At 35.9% G+C, this 21490-nt stretch overlaps 1 protein-coding gene across 12 annotated transcripts in view; it reads right to left on the reverse strand.

Annotated features, from left to right (window-relative positions):
- Positions 1-21490, reverse strand: part of CHD9 (chromodomain helicase DNA binding protein 9) — a 237841-nt gene that overhangs the window by 55487 nt on the left and 160864 nt on the right. For all 12 annotated transcript variants that reach the window (XM_086689430.1, XM_086689428.1, XM_086689432.1 and 9 more), the window contains 8 exons: positions 19064-19307; positions 14528-14704; positions 13245-13388; positions 12870-13125; positions 11110-11320; positions 8864-9059; positions 5161-5328; positions 4275-4454 (listed from right to left, as the gene is read on the reverse strand). In XM_086689430.1, the coding sequence (XP_086545556.1) occupies positions 4275-4454; positions 5161-5328; positions 8864-9059; positions 11110-11320; positions 12870-13125; positions 13245-13388; positions 14528-14704; positions 19064-19307 (1576 nt within the window). The remainder of the gene's footprint in view (positions 1-4274; positions 4455-5160; positions 5329-8863; positions 9060-11109; positions 11321-12869; positions 13126-13244; positions 13389-14527; positions 14705-19063; positions 19308-21490) is intronic.

The raw sequence follows: 21490 nt of genomic DNA on the forward strand, positions 1-21490 counted from the left end.
TAAATAAAACATTAAAAAAATTTTAAAAAAAGAAATGAATTTAAATTTTATGGTTTTTTTTTTTTGTTTGTTTTTTGGTTTTTTTGCTTGCTCTAAAACTATAGCTTTGTAGGCTCTAAGTGTAATCACAACTGTCCTTATAAGAGGAAAAGGCTATGTGACAATAGAAGCAGAGACTGGAATAATATGGTCACAAACAGGAAATGTAGGCACTCAAAAAAGCTGGACAGAGTCTCCTCTGGAGCCTCCAGGGAAAACCCATCCTACTGACACCTGGAGTTTTAGCCTGTAAAGACTCATTTTGGACTTCTGACGTCCAGAACTATAAGAGAATAAATGTATGTTGTGGTGATTTGTCACAGTGGCAACAAGAAATAGTATAGCCAGACTCCTCTTCATGATAAAATACTATTATAAAAACCCATATCCAACTTAAAACAGCATAGGCTAACCAACTTGATAAAATGAAAAGTAGTAGCCATCATCATCTGCATAGAAGTATTTGATGACAAAGTATTATGAATGAGTGTAAGGAAGAGATATCTAAATTTGCTCAAGTAATTCTTAAACTATTAGGGGACTTCTACTTGTTAATTCAGAAATGAATTTCTCATAACTGAGGACATATGATATCCATACTTTCAAATCTTCATTAATTAGATTCATCAACTTCCAGGAACACTGAAAAGTTCACTGATGTTCTTTGGGTTTTATTTTGTACTATATAGTTTCACTGATAACATGCTTCTTGAGATTTAACAAAGCTAGCAAATGAGCATCTGCTTTACATGGACATTTAATAGGAAAAGACATTAAATATGAAAAGTCATTAAAAATTAACAATTAGATTTCTGGAACATATTAGATTATGATTGCTAATCTTAAAAAAAATCCTATGTTACTGTGGATAATCACTTTTATTCTGCTACCAAGTAACTGTTGATAATTAAAATAATTTACCTGGAAGAAACTATCCTTCACAATTGCAGCTTTTGTTACATTCATTGTAAGAAAAACGATAAATTTACTTTTCAAATAAAATTAAAAAATATTTCTAAATAATTTTAGATGCTATTGTTAAATGACATATAGCCTATTTTCAAGATGACTTTCAAAATTCTGAAGGATTTTAATGAATTAATGCCTATAAAAATAAAATGCCTGTTGTAGAAGATGTTATCAGGTATAGGTTTACTGATTAATTCCAAATGTTAAATCTTAACATTTTTATTCCTCCAAAAATATTTTTCCTTAAATGTTTTCCTCTAGTCATTAAATCCTTTTATTATTTACAAAGGAAGGTATTTTATATGCTGAAATCCATCTTTCTACATTAGAAAGTAGCAGAAAGATAGTGGGTGTACAGAAGGGCCTTTACAAATAAGCAATCCACTGAAGCTTGACACAGACTGGTTTGTTTTTGTAAATTAAGCAATTCAAAGTCTTGTTCTATACCAGAAAAAAAAAATCAGACTAGAACATTTCTATTTCTAGGATCCACCTTATTGCCCTTATGAAAATTATCTCAAAATAAAGTTCAGGTGATATAAGCACTTATCAAGTTACCAATAATGAGTTTTATTTGATGGATATGTACGAAGTCTAAATAAACAGTCTCATTATGCACTCTGCTCCATATATATGGCTTCTTTTAAAAATTATTTGATAATGCAAAGAGATGGATTGGAATTACTTCATTTATCCAAACCACTAAGAATAACTGAGCACAGAGGAAGTCTGGAAATTCCAGGAAAAAGTATAAAATACTACTAACTTTGCACCTTTGGTGCCACTACATCCTGGTGCCATATTCTAATATGCCAAATGTCTACTACATAGTGGCATTCCCACACAACTGTGGAAATGAACAAATTCTAGGACAACTACAGGCAAATTCTCTGGACTCGCTCAGCTACTTAAGCACCTCTTCAGCCGGCTCTTTTTTCAAATACAAGTTACTCCCTGGTCTGAGGATTTCAAATAGAAATTTAAATGCTTAAGTATTTCACATTCTTAGAGCACAGCTGGTTATGACTAGAGTATACTTGAGTAAAATAATACTCATCTAGCACTTTATTATAAAGTATAAAAGGCCAAGACTATTATGCTGTCTTTTTAAAAAATATTTATTTATTTATTTTGAGACACACACACACACACACACACACACACACACACACACACAGAATCCGAAGCAGGATCCAGGCTCCAAACTATCAGCACAGAGCCTGATGCGGGGCTTGAACTCACAGACCTCGAGATCATGACCTGAGCCAAAGTTGGAAGCTTAACCGACTGAGCCACCCAGATGCCCCTATGCTCTCCTCTTTAAAGACAAGAAAGACTCCTAAAGGTTAACTGTCCAAGGTCACTCAGCTTCAGAGTCAGAATTCAAACTCTGGTATTCTGACTTTCATGATGATTCTCATTAGCATGGTAAACTTGGGAATCTCCTGTGGTCGTTAAACACTTTACATATGCCTACATTAACTAAAAAATAAAACAAATTTAAGATTTTCTCTAGGCATGGAATAACCAACAATGGTGATTTCTGTAGTAGCTGGACGCAGTGTGTTGACAACTTGGGTAGAGCCGAGGAACCCAGAGTAAACAAGATTTCTCAGGAAAGAAGTCAAAGCCATGGTACATCTACCCAATCGTGACCAGTTGTAGTTCTCAGCCTTATACTTCTGCACTATTCCTTTTGTTTCCACAATACTACTTTTTTCAGGTTTATTCTTTGTGAACTCTCAAATCTCTATCTGTATCCTAAACAACTCTCCCAGACACCTCCTCTTGGATCCCCTGTAAAGGCCCAGTATATTGTTTTCTCCACATAAACTTCCTTCTTTTGCATTCTCTATTTTACTTAGGGATACCATGACCCTTCTAGCTACTTAAGCCTGAGATCTTCAAGTCCTTTTTGATTCCCCCTTCCATACATTCCTAACTGGTCATCAACTCCTGTTGATTCAAGTGGCACTCCGCTACCCTAGTTCACCCATCATTGTATCCTATATAAGCCTCTAATCGGTATCCCTGCCTTTAGTTTTTCCTCCTTTCAAACTCATTCTCTACATTGCTGCTAGCATTAAATTTCTAAACTGCATTCATTTTGTCCATTTTCTGCTTGAAGGGATTTAAAAGCTTTTTAACTGCCTCAGGATCAAGTTCAAATTCCTCAAAATGGAATTTTTTCAGCCCTTCACAATTTGGATCTAACCTTCCCTAATCCTTTCATTTTCATCTCCCTGTGCATCTACACATGCCTATGCATAGTCCTTGAAATCTTCCTGATAGTTTAGCAACACAGGATTCATTTCTTGTGATGCTCTCTGTAACACAATGAAATTCACACTGCCTTCAAGACTCAGATGTTATTTTTCTGCAAAGGCTTTCCTGACTCTCTGGCTCTTCAATTTTATGCAAAATTAATCATTTTCTTCTCTACTTTTTCAGCAACTAGAACCCTTTCATTTTAGTATTCCCAGTATTTAGCAAAGTACCTGACACATGATTTCATTTTTGCTGAAGGAATATAAAAGAAAAATTTTCATTTGAAGACTGATATTATTTTGGATATAGTCTCCAGTACCTGCTGTAACACAGAGCTCTCCATAAAGATAAAGATAGACTTCCAGGTTGAAAGTGGATAGGGGGATACAGAAAGGAAGTAAAGGGAAAAGGAGAAAGCCTGTATGAATCAGTGCAGGTGACACAGAATATTGCAATAATAAACTTTTCAGATGAATATAAGATATAGGTTTATCATGTCTCTTTGTAAAAAAAAAAAGGGGGGGTAGAGGTGAATCTAGGAATTTAGTAAACTTTTGAAATGTTTTCCCCAAGTAAGGTAGTTATTAACACTTCCTTTCCAGACACAAATTTTCCCCTCCCCAGATTAGATTTAAATATTTAAGATGAAATTAGAAATCCTTTCTCTTCTTTAAGTACTTGAAATTACGGTCAGTTAACGTAAGACGATTTAACCTATATTCTTACATTTTGCTCTGACTTCAGCATAGATGTTCTTTAATTTCTAAATCTTATTTTAAGTGTTCTACTCTAATACATAGAACTATTCCTGGTTATTATTCTTACTCCAGTATATGTGAAATTTGATATGAGAAATCAGAAAAAAGAAATGAAGGAAAAGAACATTTTATTTACTTCGTAAACATTAAGTAGGTACTCTGCAAATGATTAGTAGAGTAAGAGTGGAATTATTTTTAGTAGTAAACATTACTGGTATATTTATAAAATATCACTGTTACCTTGGCAAATGTTGACCCACGTCCTTCTGACTCAATTGTGATAGTTTTTGTACGACGTAGTAAAATCTGATCGATATCCTCCTCACAGAATTTAGAGCCTTCATCTTCTTCCTCCATAATAGCACCATATGCACCTCTTCGAAGCAGATCTTCTATTTCCTTTTTGGAAAGCTGTTGAATCTAAAGAGAAAATAGTTTTGGTAACAATATTATTTTGAAATTCATAAAATGAGAAAGCACCCCTAAAAAATTTCAAAATACAAAGAGTCACGTTTAAACTGCATTTGGGTTTACAGTATAAATAAGAAAGAATTCTCTGAAAGAATACATTGAAATTGTTGACTTTTCCTTATTATCTTTAAAGTAAGATTTGCCTTGTACCTATAATAGCTTCAGTTACAACAAAGCCTATAGGGCAGGTAACCTCTCAAAGTTATTTTTAGTAGTAGGATTCTACAGTTGTTACAAGCATAAGATTTGAGACAACAATCTTGAGGGAAAAAAATGCCAAAAAAAACCTTACTTATAACAAAACAAAGCCAATGCCAGTAGTTTGACACCGAAAAAAAGCTGAAAAACTTTATAGAAATAATGCAGAAAAATTCACCAATTCTGTTTTGCTATGCCATGATACAAACAACCTAAAAGCACAGCAAAGACTTTCTACCTTGAAAACACATTCTCAGAGTTCACAAGGCCTGTAGCAATATGACAGAAAATGATTCACAAGCATTAGCTAAATATGGGTCTATTCTGAAATGCCTCCTTACATAAAAGCATCTATTTAGTGTTCAGGATGGACCAAAATAAAATGATACGCAACTTGACGTTAAATTAAAAGCAAATAAGAACATAAAAGCTCCAAGTAAAAAGAAAATATACATACACCACCAACATTACTTTCTCTTCCACTCATGCTCTGTAACACAGCCTTATCTAGACCCAGTTTCAGACTGGCTCGGTCAAACATCTCTCTCTCATAGGAGTTACGAGTTACTAGTCGGTAGACTTTAACTGCTTTATTCTGACCGATTCTGTGGCAACGAGCTTGGGCCTATAAAAAAATGAAAAGTTATAGATTCAATTTATTTTACAAAATAGCACAAAATGCATTATACAAAAGGCATTTAACAACAGACTATCTCAATGGAATACAAAAGTATAGAAGAATTTTTAGAAACTCTTGCTATTGAATTAGTTATATCCTTTTCTGAAATGAAGATAGTGCTTACTAAAATGAGAAAGGATTCCGCAATCAGCAATAAGTTAAAGCTTAAGCTTATATTTCAGATCATACAAATCCATGAAGAATCATTTTTTATTTTTAGTTTTTCAAATGTTTATTTGTTTATTTTGAGGGGTGGGCAAAGAGAGGGGGAGAGAGAATCCCAAGTAGGCTCCATGCTGTCAGCACGGAGCCCCACACAGGCCTTGATTTCATGAACCATGTCGACCTGCGCCGACATCAAGAGTCAGACGCTTAACTGACTGAGCCCCCCAGGTGCCCCCAGAATTCTTGTTTTTTAAAGAGGGTATCATCAATATAATTTTAGACGGTAACATAAGCTCTACAAACATTATTTTTAACTGCTGGCAACTCAAACTTTAAATTTAAAATCTAACCCTAAATTTCTCAATTTTTTTTCTACTACCTTATCAATAAACTTTTCAATACACTTTAGTAAAGCTGGGGGGGGGGATAAAAACTTTGGGGGGGATAAAAACTTTGTAGGGGGATAAAAACTTAAAGTGAATACCTCTGGAGACCTAAATTTTACTTAAACAAAGAAAAAATTATTTAATATGTAGATACGTTGGAAGTAAAGACATCAGAGATTACATAAGAGCTTCATATTTTATCTTGAAGTCTTACTAAACAAAATTTATTTCTTAATGCTTGTTTATTTATTTTTGAGAGAGGCAGAGACAGAGCTTGAGCAGGGGAGGGGCAGAGAGAGAGGGAGACACAGAATCCGAAGCAGGCTCCAGGCTGTGAACTGTAAGCACAGAGCCTGAAGCGGGGCTCGAACCCACGGACTGTGAGATCATGATCTGAGCCGAAGTTGGACGCCCAACTGACTGAGCCACCCAGGCGCCCCAATATTTGTTTATTTTGAGAGGGAGAGTGTGCGCATTACCAGGCAACAGGCAGAGAGAGAGAGGGAGAGAGAGAATCATAAGCAGGCTCCATGATGTCAGCACAGAGCCTGACGCAGGGCTCAATCTTATGAACTGTGAGACCATGACCTGAGCTTAAATCAAGAGTCAGATGCTTAACCGGTTACACTGAGTCTACCCAGGCGCCCTTAAACTTAAAATTTATATAATAAATTTAGACTCTAAGGGTTCCACAGAATCAATGATCTTTCTCCCAAATTATTAATCACCTTCCCATTATCTTCAGAAGACTAAATCATAAATTGTGGCATTACAATTTATAGGTGGCATTGATACTATACTCTTTTTGACATCTTTATTCTATCATGCTCTTCAGAACTCAGAATTCCGAGTGAACAACATTGCTCTAGGTCTAGGGAAAGTATAAGAGGCGAAATTTTTCATTAGCCTATAAAGAGTAGATCTATATTAGTAGGAAAAACCAAGTGAGAGGGAGAAGTTGTCCCCAACTTCTGATACAGTTTTTCCAGGTTCTATAATGTACTTATATTATTTTAGATTAACTTTTAGAACATCACATGCACTGTAATTTAAAATTTTTTTTAATGTTTATGTTTATTTATTTTTGACAGAGAGAGAGAGACAGACAGACAGAACATGAGTGGGGGAGGGGCAGAGAGAGAGGGAGACACAGAATCGGAAGTAGGCTCCAGGCTCCGAGCTGTGAGCACAGAGCCCGACGCTGGGCTCGAACCCACAAACTGTGAGATCATGACCTGAGCTGAAGTCTGATGCTCAACCGACTGAGCCACACAGGTGCCCCAATTTTAATATAAATATGTACCCAACAGGCAAATAATCATGATTTGGGTTTATCCTACAGATTGGTAAACTACACCCTGTGGACCAAATCTGGCCTGCCAATTAAGAATGGCTTATGGGGCGCTTGGGTGGCGCAGTCGGTTAAGCGTCCGACTTCAGCCAGGTCACGATCTCGTGGTCCGTGAGTTCGAGCCCCGCGTCAGACTCTGGGCTGATGGCTCAGAGCCTGGAGCCTGTTTCCGATTCTGTGTCTCTCTCTCTGCCCCTCCCCCATTCATGCTGTGTCTCTCTCTGTCCCAAAAATAAATAAACGTTGAAAAAAAAAATTAAAAAAAATAAAAATAAAAAAAAAAAAGAATGGCTTACACTTTAACAAAAAATTTTTTTTAACGTTTATTTATTTTTGAAAGAGAGAGACAGAATGGAAGTGGGGGAGGGGCAGAGAGAGAGGGAGACACAATATCCAAAGCAGGCTCCAGGCTTGGAGCTATCAGCACAGAGCCTGATGCAAGGCTCATACCTACAAACTGTGAGATCATGACCTGGGCCAAAGTTGGACACTCAATCAACTGAGCCACCCAGGTGCTTGTACACTTTTAAGTGACTATAAAAACAAACAACATGGAATGTGTGGTACCTTATGTGATCTACAAAAGCCCAAAATATTTACTAACTGGCCTTCTATAGAGTTTGTCTCATCTGTTAAATTTGGATCTTTGAATTTTGAACTAGAATACATATAGTTACACAAATAAGAAGTTAAAATCTTATTTTTTAGAAAGCCAGGTTTATTCTCAGGAACAATTTGGAATTATAACTACCTAAAGTAATAATAATATTAATTTCAATACAATAAAGACTACCATGAACAATAAAAGAATTTCTCTTAAACTTTATGTTTTCATATCTTTCCTCGATGCTTATCTTCTGCATACTTTGAAGCTATCTGATCACTGTGTTAATATTCCTATTTCTATGAGATCCAAGTATTGTCCTAACTTACACATATACCTTAATTCTGTATTTCATAAAAAGGCATGGTCTATTAGGTCTTAATTCTATGCGTACTACATTATATGATGACTGAGAAGGTGAAATTAGGATAAGCGCTTATTTTTCAGAAAGTAAGATCCTGGGATTTTTATTTATTACAAAGATGTTATTCTTAAAGCTCTCTCAAATTTACATAACAGACTTCAAACAAATACTGTACTCAAGTCAGTAAACCTATTTAGAAGATATATAACCTAAATATATAATCTAAATAAGTATATTTTGTTATCATTAAATTAAAATTAAGATAATTTAACCTATTAGGGAAACATACACGGTAGTTTGTTCAGATAAAAATACAAGAGGTGGAGTATCAAGAATAGTTATAGGAATGAAAAAAGAAATTTATTTAGTTAGTTTATTTTTGAGAGAGAGCAAGCGTGAGCAGAGAGGGGCAGAAGGAGAGGGAGAGAGAGAATCCCAAGCAGGCTCCGCACTGTCAGCATGGAGCCCGATGTTTATCTGAAACTCACAAACCGTGAGATCATTACCTGAACTGAAACCAAGAGTTGTATGCTTAACTGACTGAGCCAGCCAGGTGCCCCGCCCCCCTGCCAATAAGAAATTTAATTCTCTCAGCCAAGGAATGTATTTACCTGCAGGTCATTCTGAGGGTTCCAATCAGAATCAAAAATTATACATGTATCAGCAGCAGTTAAGTTGATGCCTAACCCACCAGCTCGGGTGCACAGAAGGAAAACAAATCGATCTGAATCAGGTTTACTAAATCGATCTATAGCAGCTTGTCGCAGGTTCCCTCTGACTCTTCCATCAATTCGCTCATATAAATATCTATCAAATGAAATGGCATAGATTTAGTTAGATGAATATAATGAAAATAAACATACATCCTATCAGATATAAAGTCAGTTCTCCTGCAACATTACATTTACTATAAAATTAAGAAGCGATATCACCCCAACCAGTTTCTATGGTTTTTTAACTCTTGGTGTTGGTGGTAGGGAGAAAATACAAAGTAATATAAAGACACAAAATCTCTGCATTCCTGATGTATAACTAAAATACCATCATAATATCATTTTCAGAAGTTGGAATTCAAAAGAAAAATGCAAAAACTACCTTGCTAATCTCATTATAATAAAAAAATTTTTTTTAAACAAAAATCAAAGACTTTCATAAAACCTCAGGAAACTTCCCAATGTTTCTCTGTCTCAATCATGTTATTCTCTCAAGATATACTTGATCGCAAACTATGTATCTATCAAGGGCAAACTACAATGCTAATTCTTTTCTTTTTCATCTTTTTAAACATGTCTGTTTATTAAAAGGATCTGAAAATAATAATACAGCTTTCAACATTTAACAAATTTTCAAGATGTTAACAATATGAAACATTAAGAATTTGCTTCAAAAACTCCAAAGTTTTCTGGATCATTCCAAATCATTCTGTAGAATGCTAATTCTTTTCTTTTTAAAAAACTTTTTAATGTTCATTTATTTCTGTATGAGAGAGAGGGACAGAGCATGAGTGGGGCAGGGGCAGAGAGAGAGGGAATCCAAAGCAGGCTCCAGACTGAGCTGTCAGGACAGAGCCCAACGCAGGGCTGGAACTCATGAACTGCGAGATCACGACCTGAGCTGAAGTCAGATGCTTAACCGACTGAGCCACCCAGACGCCTTGAATGCTAATTCTTTAGAGTCATTACTATTAAGCAATTAACTTTTAACTTCTTTTATCTTTTCTCATTCACATAAAATTCAGAAACTCATAGACATCAATACAATTAAAATATACAAAACTTTAGGAACTAGAAGGGGGATACACACATTTGCCACACCTCTTGTGGTTCAAGGCACTTCTTTATACATGTAATTTACTAGAGTCTCAGCAGGAGCTCACTGTTGTCTCTAGTACCTGTGAAATGGGGGTGTGACTTCAATAACATGACTTGTGACATTAAAGAAATTTGGGGTTTTCCATGAGATTCATCTTTATCTTATAAAGTTCTTTGTGTAAGACGATAAAGAAAATGTAAGAATAGCCATTCTTAGGAATATTGCAACTTTATCTCATATGATATAAAGTTGAGAATAATACGTATTTTGAAAATAGACTACAGGAGTGTAACACTGAAACTAAAAATAGAACTAGAAATAAAATAAAAAATGAAAACGAACTACACACTTTCCGATAATCTCAACTAGCTAGGCCTTTACTTATATATAAGAGTCAAAATTTGCTGAACTAAAATCTACAGCTGCATCTTCAGATTCCCTTTTATGGAAATATGTTGATATCTGACTAGACCATGAATGTTCTGAGAACATATCCTTATGATAAATATCCTTTTAATCTAAATACTGATTAGACACTATTTAAGATTTATTGTCATGAACCAAAACAAAATTCCACATTAAACAAATCAGAAAGGATTAAAGCATGAATAAATGTCATATGGTAAATGGCAAGAGTGAAAGTGCAGCGAGTTCAGGTTCTAATTAAAATGAAAGACCTGAAAAGGTGAACCATTTTCTTTTATTTTTGAAGATGGTTATAAGTCCATTTAAAGAGTCATTACCCCAAGATTTACAAATCAAGTAAAATGTACACTAAAAACCCATTCCTAGGTCAACAAGTACCCATCAATGTACAAAGTTTACTTAATCAGTCTCCTTAGCCCCTCCTACTATGTACAACATACACAGAACACCTGACACATCCTGAACATCCTAAGCAATCCTTACAAATTAAATGGATTCTTACTTAGATCAAGAGAAAGATGTGAGTAGAGCTAGGTTACAGTACACTGATGCCAAATCCTTAGCAGCATGTATTTAGTGTAATTCATAGTATAATTCGGTAGATGAATACATGCCTTACCTTTTATGAATGAGATAGTCCTCTAGGATGTCAAGGCAGCGTACCATCTGAGAGAAGATGAGCACTTTATGACCTCCAGCTTTCATTTTGGGAAGCAATTTATCAATAAGGACCAGTTTACCAGCAGACTGGATCATTGCTTGAAGATGAAAATCAGAAGCAGCTGGATTATACGTATCCCTAAATTCTCCAAGTATTTTCTCTTCAGCACCTGTCAAAGACACGTAAGAAGACAGCCTCAGTGCACAAATGCAGGCAGCTCCCAGTTGCTCTCTTTTAAAAACAAATCAAAATTAGTGTTCCTCTGTGCTTTTGTAACACATTATACTTTTCTGATGATAGGTACACTGTTTTTATTGTATTATTTATGTTTGTGGCTAAACACCCATCAACACTAGACTATAATTTCTTTTTTTTTTAATTTTTTTTTTTAACATTTATTTATTTTTGAGACAGAGAGAGACAGAGCATGAATGGGGGGAGGGCCAGAGAGAGAGGGAGACACAGAATCTGAAGCAGGCTCCAGGCTCTGAGCCATCAGCCCAGAGCCCGACGCGGGGCTCGAACTCACGGACCGTGAGATCGTGACCTGAGCGAAGTCGGACGCTCAACCGACTGAGCCACCCAGGCGCCCCACTAGACTATAATTTCATTGAGGATATGGGCAATGTCTTAAAGCATCTTATTATCTGTTGAGACCCCGGGCATAATGCCTTATATAAATTTATGTTTGCTAAATGTTTTTTTTTTTTTTAACGTTTATTTATTTTTGAGACAGAGGGAGACAGAGCATGAACGGGGGAGGGTCGGAGAGAGAGGGAGACACAGAATCTGAAACAGGCTCCAGGCTCTGAGCTGTCAGCACAGAGCCCGACGCAGGGCTCGAACTCACAGACCACGAGATCATGACTTGAGCCGAAGTCGGATGCTCAACCGACTGAGCCACCCAGGTGCCCCACGTTTGCTAAATGTTTAATGAATGCTATCAGGGAAAGAATTAATGAAAATGTGGTCTTAACCTAAGGTGAGTAAACATGTATTTTTAAACAAACATCTATTATTTAAATACCAATACGACAGTGATCATCATTGAGGGTGATCACAATTAATCTGGATGTGTCTATGGGTAGGTATCCTGATGGCCATCAAAACAAGGACAATTAAGAGGGAAGTCAAGTTATAGGTCTCTGTGATGCATACTTCCTCCAGAGAGTCTAATCAGTATTAAAGGCTCTCTGCCTTCCCTCTGCCTGTCTGATCATTAAAGAATAACAGGATTGAAAGAGAGTTAATTATAGGGCTAAGAAACCATATGTCTTCGATAAAGATGGGATAATATTCCCAGAAATAAGTGAAAAGATGTACAGAGAGAATATTAGTAGAGAACTTAATAAGACCTTAAAAAGCAACATGATTACAGAACAAAAACAGACACTAACTGGAGACCTGGACTGCAAAGGGACGAGGAAAAAGAAAAATGTAAACACAGAGGCCCAAAGGTAGGCTTTGCTGTCTTTGCCCATGAGGAGGATTCTATTGGAGGAGGAAGTCCAGTCCACATTAGACTGAACCAAGTCCTGCTCCTGTAACCTAGCATGCAATCATGGGGCACCCTGATGCTGAAACACCAAGAGTGGTACATCACTGCCTTTCCTCGTAACAGCCACTGCAGCTATAGTAGTGGTGGTGGTGTTGCTGTCGTTAATTCACGAGCATTCGTTCAAAGAAACAAGTATTTGTTTGCAATCCTTGTCAGCTACCTTTGATAAGATACGGATGATTGCAGCACTTCCTGAGCTCCATCATGGTATTGACCAAGTTAGGTACATTGGTCTGCCCTGCCCCTTTGGATAAAAAGGAGAAGTTCTTCTCCAAAATAGCCCGGTAGTATTTCTTTTGAATGTTAGTAAGTTCCACTTCAATGATGGTTTCTTCCTTTGGTGCCAGCTTCTTCTCCACATCTTCTTTCAATCGCCTCAACATCATGGGTTTCAGGATAGCCTGAAGTTTTTGCACCTGCATAAAAAATGATGAAAAGATATATAACGTATATGAGCATTTAGTTACAAATACATAAACACAATCACAGTGATAAGAGATTTGATGCCTTTGTTTACAAGGACCAATGAGGATACCTGTTCTTCTGTTTTCAGATCCCCAAATTCTTGCATAAATGTTGATTCGGAAGGAAACCTTAAAGGTTCTAGGAAGTGAAGAAGACTGAATAGTTCTTCAACTGTATTTTGGAGAGGTGTACCAGTCAAAAGCACCTTGTGTTCCTACATGAAGCAAGAATAATTCATGTCACATACCACAGTACTAAAATTATATGAAAGCTGACATAGGTTATCAAATGTTCAATGTTTTTCAAAAGCAAGTATCTTTCCCAACCATAATTTTCAAGAGTCAACTCAAAATACATCTCTACCCACAAATCTTCACTAATTTTTCAATTGCTTTTTTAAAAACTCTTATCATTCTTGTAATACTTCCCTTTTACAGGCTATTTTTTACCTATTCATGCTTTTAAAAGAAAATTTCTAAATAATTAACAAGCATATTTTATATTTTCTCAAAGAAATAGAACTTTCAAGAACAAAGAAGTTAGTTGTTTCTTTAGTACTCATTCTTGGCATGGTAATTTGTATGCAAAATGGTTCTCATTCTTTATCATTTGGGTAAACATCACTGGACTTTTCACAGAAGAACAAGCCTCAAATCATTAAGGCTACAATGCAACAATATGAAGAGCTGACTGGAATATGCTTCTAAAGTAGAGTTGCATTACAAACTGAACATAATAGTAATAGGAAATAGACAAGATATTTCTGATGATAGTATGAATTATCATTTAAAATTTGATTTGACAGTATCTCTAAATCCCCAAGCTAAATATTTGTATACGTATCTGTATATCTGCATATGTATGTATACGCCAGTAAATGTTTAGTCTAGAAAGATACACACTCATCTATAAACACTGGAGTGGGGAGTGGAACTAGGGGGTGGGCATCAATGGGGCATAAAAAGGAGGACTTCGATGTGTTCCTGTATGTAGTTCCGCATACTGGAGTGACTTGTTCAAGTGTCCGTGTACTAATTATGTGATGTTAATTAAACGAAAATGTTAACAAAATGGAAAAGACTCTGATTTGAAATAAGCAAACACACTAGCAAGAAGACTTTAAAAAATGCCATTTATTAATTGTAACCAATATATGCTGAGCATGTGAAATTTTGTTCCTTAGTAATTAAACCGTAAGAGAAAACAGAAAAAACCTCAATTACCAGACAGAAATCAGATATAACCATCTTCTAAAACTTAAAAAGGAGTACATTTAGCATTAGCTCTCTGCCTTTGCATTTCACTACGTAGCTAAGAAACTGAATTAAGTCAAAATAACGATAAGTTACTTACCAGATTCATGAGTTTCAGACCTTCAAGAAGTTTACAATTTTTATTCTTTAACCTATGTGCTTCATCAATAATCACACATCGCCATTCAATTGCATTTAGCTCTCCACAGCCACCAAGAATCATTTCAAAAGTGGTGATGATGGCTTGGAATCTGTAAGCTCCTCGAATGATACGCCCCTAGAAATTTATTATCAAATACAATAATTTGCTAGAATGTCTTCATCACAATTTTTAATTCCTGTCAAATTGCATAAAAATACATCTAAAGACATCTGCTACATTTTCCACTGAAATTTTTACATATGCATATACTTTCTTTAAATGAGGACATTTAGCATTAAAACTATATTATAGTGTTTTCAAGAATAATGTAAAAAATGTATACCAACACAATTATTTAATTTATAATTATATTCAAGTAAGTATTCTCTGATAAAATGTTTTATAGTTTTTAAGAGTTATAGTAACAATTTTAGATCAAGAAAGAAATGGCCATTACAAAATCTGGCCAGTGAAATTTCAATTTTAACATTTACCATTTATATCCAGGAGTTCACACATATAATGGCAAATAAACAGTTGATATCAAAATTAACCACCTGAGTCACGTATTCAGCAAATATTTATTGCGTGTCTATGTGCCAGGCCCTGCTCCAGATGCTGGAGATATGGCAGTAAATAAAACAGAAATAATTATCCAAGTGGAACTTACATCCCAATGATTCAAATTCAGGACAGAGCCATTGAGAAAAAAACAAAAATTTTTTTAAAAAGTTACAAAGTGATAAGGGCTGTGAAATAAAACAGGGATAAATAATAAGTGTAGGGTCAGAGGTGACCACTATAATGTTATGAATTGGCTGGGAGGCCATTACTAAGAAGTGACATTTGAGCAAAGTCCTGAAGATGAGGGAGAAACCCAGGTGATACCTAGAAATCTAGAGGAGAAAGCATTCTTGGAAGGAGTAGCCAAGCATGAAGGTCCTCATGTGGGAATATCTTTGGCAGTCTTCACGTAATAGTAAGAATGCCAGAGTGGCTGAAACCTGCTGAGTGTGAAGGGGATGAAGCTGTGCTGGGACCTGAAAGTGTGCTAAGGACTTGGCTCTTTCTCTGAGCAAGAAGCTATTGGAGGGTTTTGGGACAAGAGTAACATGGTTTGACATGTATTTTAAAAGAGTAATTTTGGGGGCGCCTGGGTGGCGCAGTCGGTTAAGCGTCCGACTTCAGCCAGGTCACAATCTCACGGTCCGTGAGTTCGAGCCCCGCGTCAGGCTCTGGGCTGATGGCTCAGAGCCTGGAGCCTGTTTCCGATTCTGTGTCTCCCTCTCTCTCTGCCCCTCCCCCGTTCATGCTCTCTGTCTCTCTCTGTCCCAAAAATAAATAAACGTTGAAAAAAAAAATTTTTAAAAGAGTAATTTTGGTTTCTGTGGTAAAAATAGTCTGAAAGAGGCCAGGGACAGATCATAGAGTCCCATTAAGGGACTGCCATAGTAATCCAAGCAAGAGATCATCATGGGAAGTCATGAGAAGTATTCAGTTCTAGATGTATTTTGAAAGGAGATCCCAAAGGATTTGAAAGGAGATATACCTAATGGATAGTTATAGAGTGAGATAAAGAGGATTCAAGCTTAACTGCAGATTTTTTTTATCTTGAACAATTAGAAGGTGGTGCTGCTATTTACTACAAAGAGAAAATTCCGGATTTTGGACATGTTATATTTGAGACGACTACTAGATATCCAAGTGGAATAGCTGAACAGGCATTTGGATAGGACTCTGGAATTCAGGAAAGAGGTTAGAGTTGGTGATAAGATTTGGGAGCTTCTAGCAGTACAGATGGTACTCAAGTTGTAGGACTGAATGGAGCCTCTGATGGAATAAGTATGGATATGAAAGAGTCTGAAGATGGAGCTCTGGGTCACCCCCAAGTTCAGATAGGGAAGATAAGAAGGAACCAGTAAAAGGGGCTTCAGAAAGAATGGGTAATGATATAGGACAGCACGACAACCTAGAAGCCAAGTCAAAGGAATGTTTAAATGGGACTGAAAACTATAAATTATTAGGGATTAGGATAAATGAAGGGTTAAGAAAGATTGTATATTCTGATTTAGGGTTTAATTCCTACTATTGATCATATACAATGGCCATTAAATTGATCCAGTAGAATATTATTAAAATAGGGGTAAAGTGTAAGTCCATGGCATTTACACACCTCTAACAACCTAGGATAGGATGCTTTCAGTTAAATTGACATCACAATGTTTAAGAATAAGAGCTTTTGAGTCTAAGTGACCCGGGTTTATTAATCCCAGTTTTGGTGGGGTTTTGGAGGAAATTATATAACTTCTTTATACCTCAGTTTCCTCATTTGTAAATGGGGCTAATGTTATTACCTATTTACAAGGTAGGCATTACAAAGATTAAGCAAAATACTGTCTCTAAAATGTATGGCATACTGCCTGGCACATGGTAATTACTCAATAAATATTTGTGATTATTAGTATTATTATCTCTGTTACTTTTTTCAGGGTAATTCAGAAAATGTTAGCATAATTTTACTGCTACTATGATAGCAGAAGGTAAATATTCAATTAATTTATATTAAAATATACCTGAAAGAGCTCATAGTTAAATCTGTATTTATTTATTTTTTTTTTAGATTTCTTTTTTTAACATTTATTTTTGAGAAATAGAGAGACAAGAACGAGCAGGGGAGGTACAAAGAGAGAGGGAGACACAGAATCCGAAGCAGGCTCAGGCTCTGAGCTGTCAGCACAGAGCCTGACGCGGGGCTCAAACCCACAAATCGTGAGATCATGACCTGAGCTGAAGTCAGCTGCTTAACCGACTGAGCCACTCAGGTGCCCCTTGAATCTGTATTTAAAGCACAAATCTATTTATCTCATCTTTAAAGGAGACATTTTTACCTTTTTAAATTTTAAACCTGTCAGAAAGTATTTTTCCAGAATGTATAACATTTACTACAAAAATATAATATTTTATATATACTATTCAGTTTATAACACATCAAGAATCTTTTAGCTTTTAGGCTCTCATGTTCATACCAAGCTCACATGAGACATATATTAAAATTGCAACCCTGTTAAACATCTCTTAAGCTCCCAAAGTTTTAATTATGCCTTTTATATATACTATACATATATAGTATATATAGAACTATATACATATATAGTATATATAGAACTAAGTCAATCATAATCATTTTTATGATAGCATACAGCTCTTAAATTCTACAAATGTATGATTGGGAAGAATAAAACACTGTAGAAGGATATCAAACTATAATCTAACTGAAATGTCATAGGCTTGAAAGGTATAAAGGTGACAGTTTCAATAAAACTGAGGAATAACTAAAGGGTTAAACAGATGCTTTATTTCATAGGAGATGTAATTGTTTCAACCATAAAAGTAAGAGGAACAATGAGGTTGAAGGAACTAAATCAATGAATACGTCCATTTTCAGCCTCCAATAGGTAGAAAATCAGTTACACTTGGTAAGAAAAGCAGTAGAAGGCTGGGCACATTACCTTACTTCAAACTGTATCATATCCCTTGACATGGCCATGTGTTATAATGAGCCTTATAAAATAAAAGAATCAGTGAAAGAAAAATAAAATGTTAAGGTGCTACTGAGGCAGAGTGTCAGGCAATAAACCTATTCTAATTAAAAAGTATAATTTGTGTGAACTATGTTTTTATTGATTTTGTTATTTCTTAATAAAATTCTTAATCTAAAAGAGTCCTATTACCTACCACTCAGAACTGCAATTAGCACTTAATGCTTTCTAGATCTAACTTTCTGCTAGAAAATTATTTATTATGATGTCATCTCTTAATTTTATGATGTGTGTATTTAGCTGAAAAATAAGAAATCTCCTACTAAAGAGTAAGAGGCCAAAGGAAAACAGAAAATGTGCCTTTAGGATTTAGAGGGAGAAGAAAGCCACCAAATCACCACAGTACTGGAATAACCAATCCAAACAGGAAAAAGATATAGAGGTGTGCTTGTATCTGCATACAAAACAAAGAAACCAAACTTTAAAATATGTCTAAAAATCAAAATCCTTTGAACATGAAAGAGAACCTAGGTTTTATCTGAATAGGCATTTAAACCCATCGTGTTCACTGAAGATTTAAATTTTTAAAATGGAGGGGAAAAAACTGGAGGATGATCAAAGAAACAAATACTATTCTAAAAAAAAATTTAATGTGCATTTAAAAGCAATCAGTAAAACAATTATTCTAGTTGAAATATTAGGGATACAATCAAATTAGTACATTTGTATAAATTGGCACACTTTATAGTGAACTAGAACATGAACCTAATTCCTTGTCATTGTTCTCTTCAGCTACTAAAATTTATTGGAAAATAGATATGATGAATAAAGAGCCTGAACAAAGACGTTTGTAGGCAAATAATATGCATCCTTAATTTGAAAACAATGAATGTGTAGTAATTAGCTTTTTCAAACCTGACCTTTCAAACAACCAACAAAATCACCAGCAACACACCTGTGAGTCCCTGAAGTACATCTCATATTGCTGTATCATCTGTCTGCTAATCAGGCTCCCATGGTAAACCACAACATTAATATCAGTCCATGTACGGAATTCTCTCTCCCAGTTTGCAATAGTAGAAAGTGGAGCGATAATCAGGAAAGGTCCTCTTATACCAGTCAGAAGGATTTCGTAGAGGAATGTAATTGACTGAATGGTTTTGCCAAGACCCATTTCATCGGCTAAAATGCAGTTCCGTCTGAAATAAACAAATATATTATCCATGTATACATTGGGTTTTTCTGTACACTACAATGTCTTTAAAGATAAATATTCAGAAATAATCAAAGACCAAGTTAAAATACTTGCATTTATAAAAAATAAAAGTTGCTGAAGTGCAGAATAGGCATATCATTATTTATATATATAAAGTTATAATTTTATTATAATCCTGAAGAGGGAAAACTGTAGATTTTTGTAGCTCCAAAATAAAGATATCACCCGTTAGAGGTATGATTTTGTTAAAGAATGAAATGGCAAGAGTAAGGCAAACTAAATATATTATTTTTTCAGGAAGCATTTATTAAATACCTTCTATTATCTCAGGGACAGTATGAGAAGATAGGATACAAAAAAAATAGAACATGTTTTCTGCCTTCCAGGGGCTTGTATCTATTAGAAAAGCAGACATGCAAACAGATAAATAAATAAACAACCAAACAAATAAACAGTTATGCAATGTGCTATCACAGAAGCACAAATAAAGCACTGTTTTTCAACTTTGGCTGTGCATTAGAAGAACCTGAAAGCCTGAAAGAAACACAAGATACCCAGGGTTTTCCCCTACACATTATGATTCAATGTGTATGGAGTAGGATAAAAGCAGCTGTAATTAAAAAAAGAAAAGAAAAAGTTCCACAGATGATTATAAGGCCAGTTGAGAATCATCAGAGTTAAGTTTATTAAGAAGCTCAGAGGAGTAAGTGTCCAACTCTGGCAAAAAGAGAGAGTAGAAGAGATCTCTTTCAGAGAAGAGGTTAGTAATGGGTAGGATTTTGCCAGAGAGCACAGCAAAGGAGTAGAGGTGTAAAGAACATGACCAACTGGGAGACTACAAATATGGTTTTGAGATGAGGGTAAAAGGAGGGGGTATTATTGAGATATGAAGAGGTCATAAATGAAGAAGGTTAGACATCATTCTGTTATGCAATGGGAGTCAGTGAAAAGTTTTAAAGAAACCTGATGAGATTGGGTTTGTATTTTGAAGTTCACTCGGGTTCTGCTGTGGTTATTAGAAGGTGAGGTGACTAGAAGCTGGGACACTAACTGGTGAAGTACTGTAATAATGCAGGAAACAATGATGGGCACTTGGACTAAGGAAGGGGGGCAAAGAGGAGAGAAAGTTAATTATGACTTGGAACGATTTAGACTTAGTGACTATTCAGATATACGTGGTATCAGATGACAGCCAGATTTCAGTCTGGTTAACTAAACGAACTGTATTATTGTTAATTTAATTTATGTAGGCTCCACACCCAACATGGGGCATGAACTCACAACCCCAAGATCAAGAGTTGCATGCTCTACTGACTGAGCTAGCCAGGTACTCCTGAACTGTGTTATTCTTAACTGAAATACAAAAAATGGAAGAAGAACAAGTTTGGCATGGACGAAACAGGAAGTGATATGGTTAATTTTGAATTTTGTGTTTAAAGAATTGGTGAGATAGACTTTAAGGGTAGCAAGAGGCAAAGGGAAATATGGGCTTGGAGTGAGTTCAAGGTCTTAGAGATAAAGATACGAGACCATTAGGATGTTGTTGATAAGTGAAGGCACAAGGCGGGGTGGAGAACAAACCTGTACCAGAAGAGAGCAAAAGAGGAACTTCAGGAGGAAAAGCAATACTGAAAGGGCAGGCAGAGGAAGGAAAACCAGCAGACCTGAAAGTCACGGAGTCACACTATGGAAGCTGCTGGGGGCGAAAATGGGGGAAAGTTTACAGAAGGAGCAATTACTACACAAATCACAAATCAAGAATTTGCAGCAGGGACACAGCAAATTAGGGCTGAAAAATACCTCATGGATTGGGAAACAGAGCGTTACAAAGATAGAGAATCAAATCCAAACAACAGGTTTAGAGAGAGCTGGAGATGAGGAAATGGGAAGAGACCATATGGCCTGTTCTTCCTAGAAATTACAAAGAGGGCTCGAGGCAGCCAGAAGGAGGAAGACAGCCAAGAAGAGAAGGTTTATTCTTTTCTTTCTTGTATTTTTACAACAGGTTAAACCCAGATTTGTTCGCAGAGTGAAGGGACAGCACTACTCTTGAGAGGGCTTGAAGAAGTGACAGAGGTGTGAGAGTTGAACGAAGTGAGGTTCTGAGAAAACTGGATGAGCTGCATCTCAAGAACATAGGTAGCAGCTTGAGTCTTGGTCCTGGGG

The sequence above is a fragment of the Puma concolor genome, chromosome E2 (genome assembly GCF_028749965.1).
Source record: "Puma concolor isolate L17-30 chromosome E2, mPumCon1.1.hap2, whole genome shotgun sequence".
NCBI lineage: Eukaryota > Metazoa > Chordata > Mammalia > Carnivora > Felidae > Puma > Puma concolor.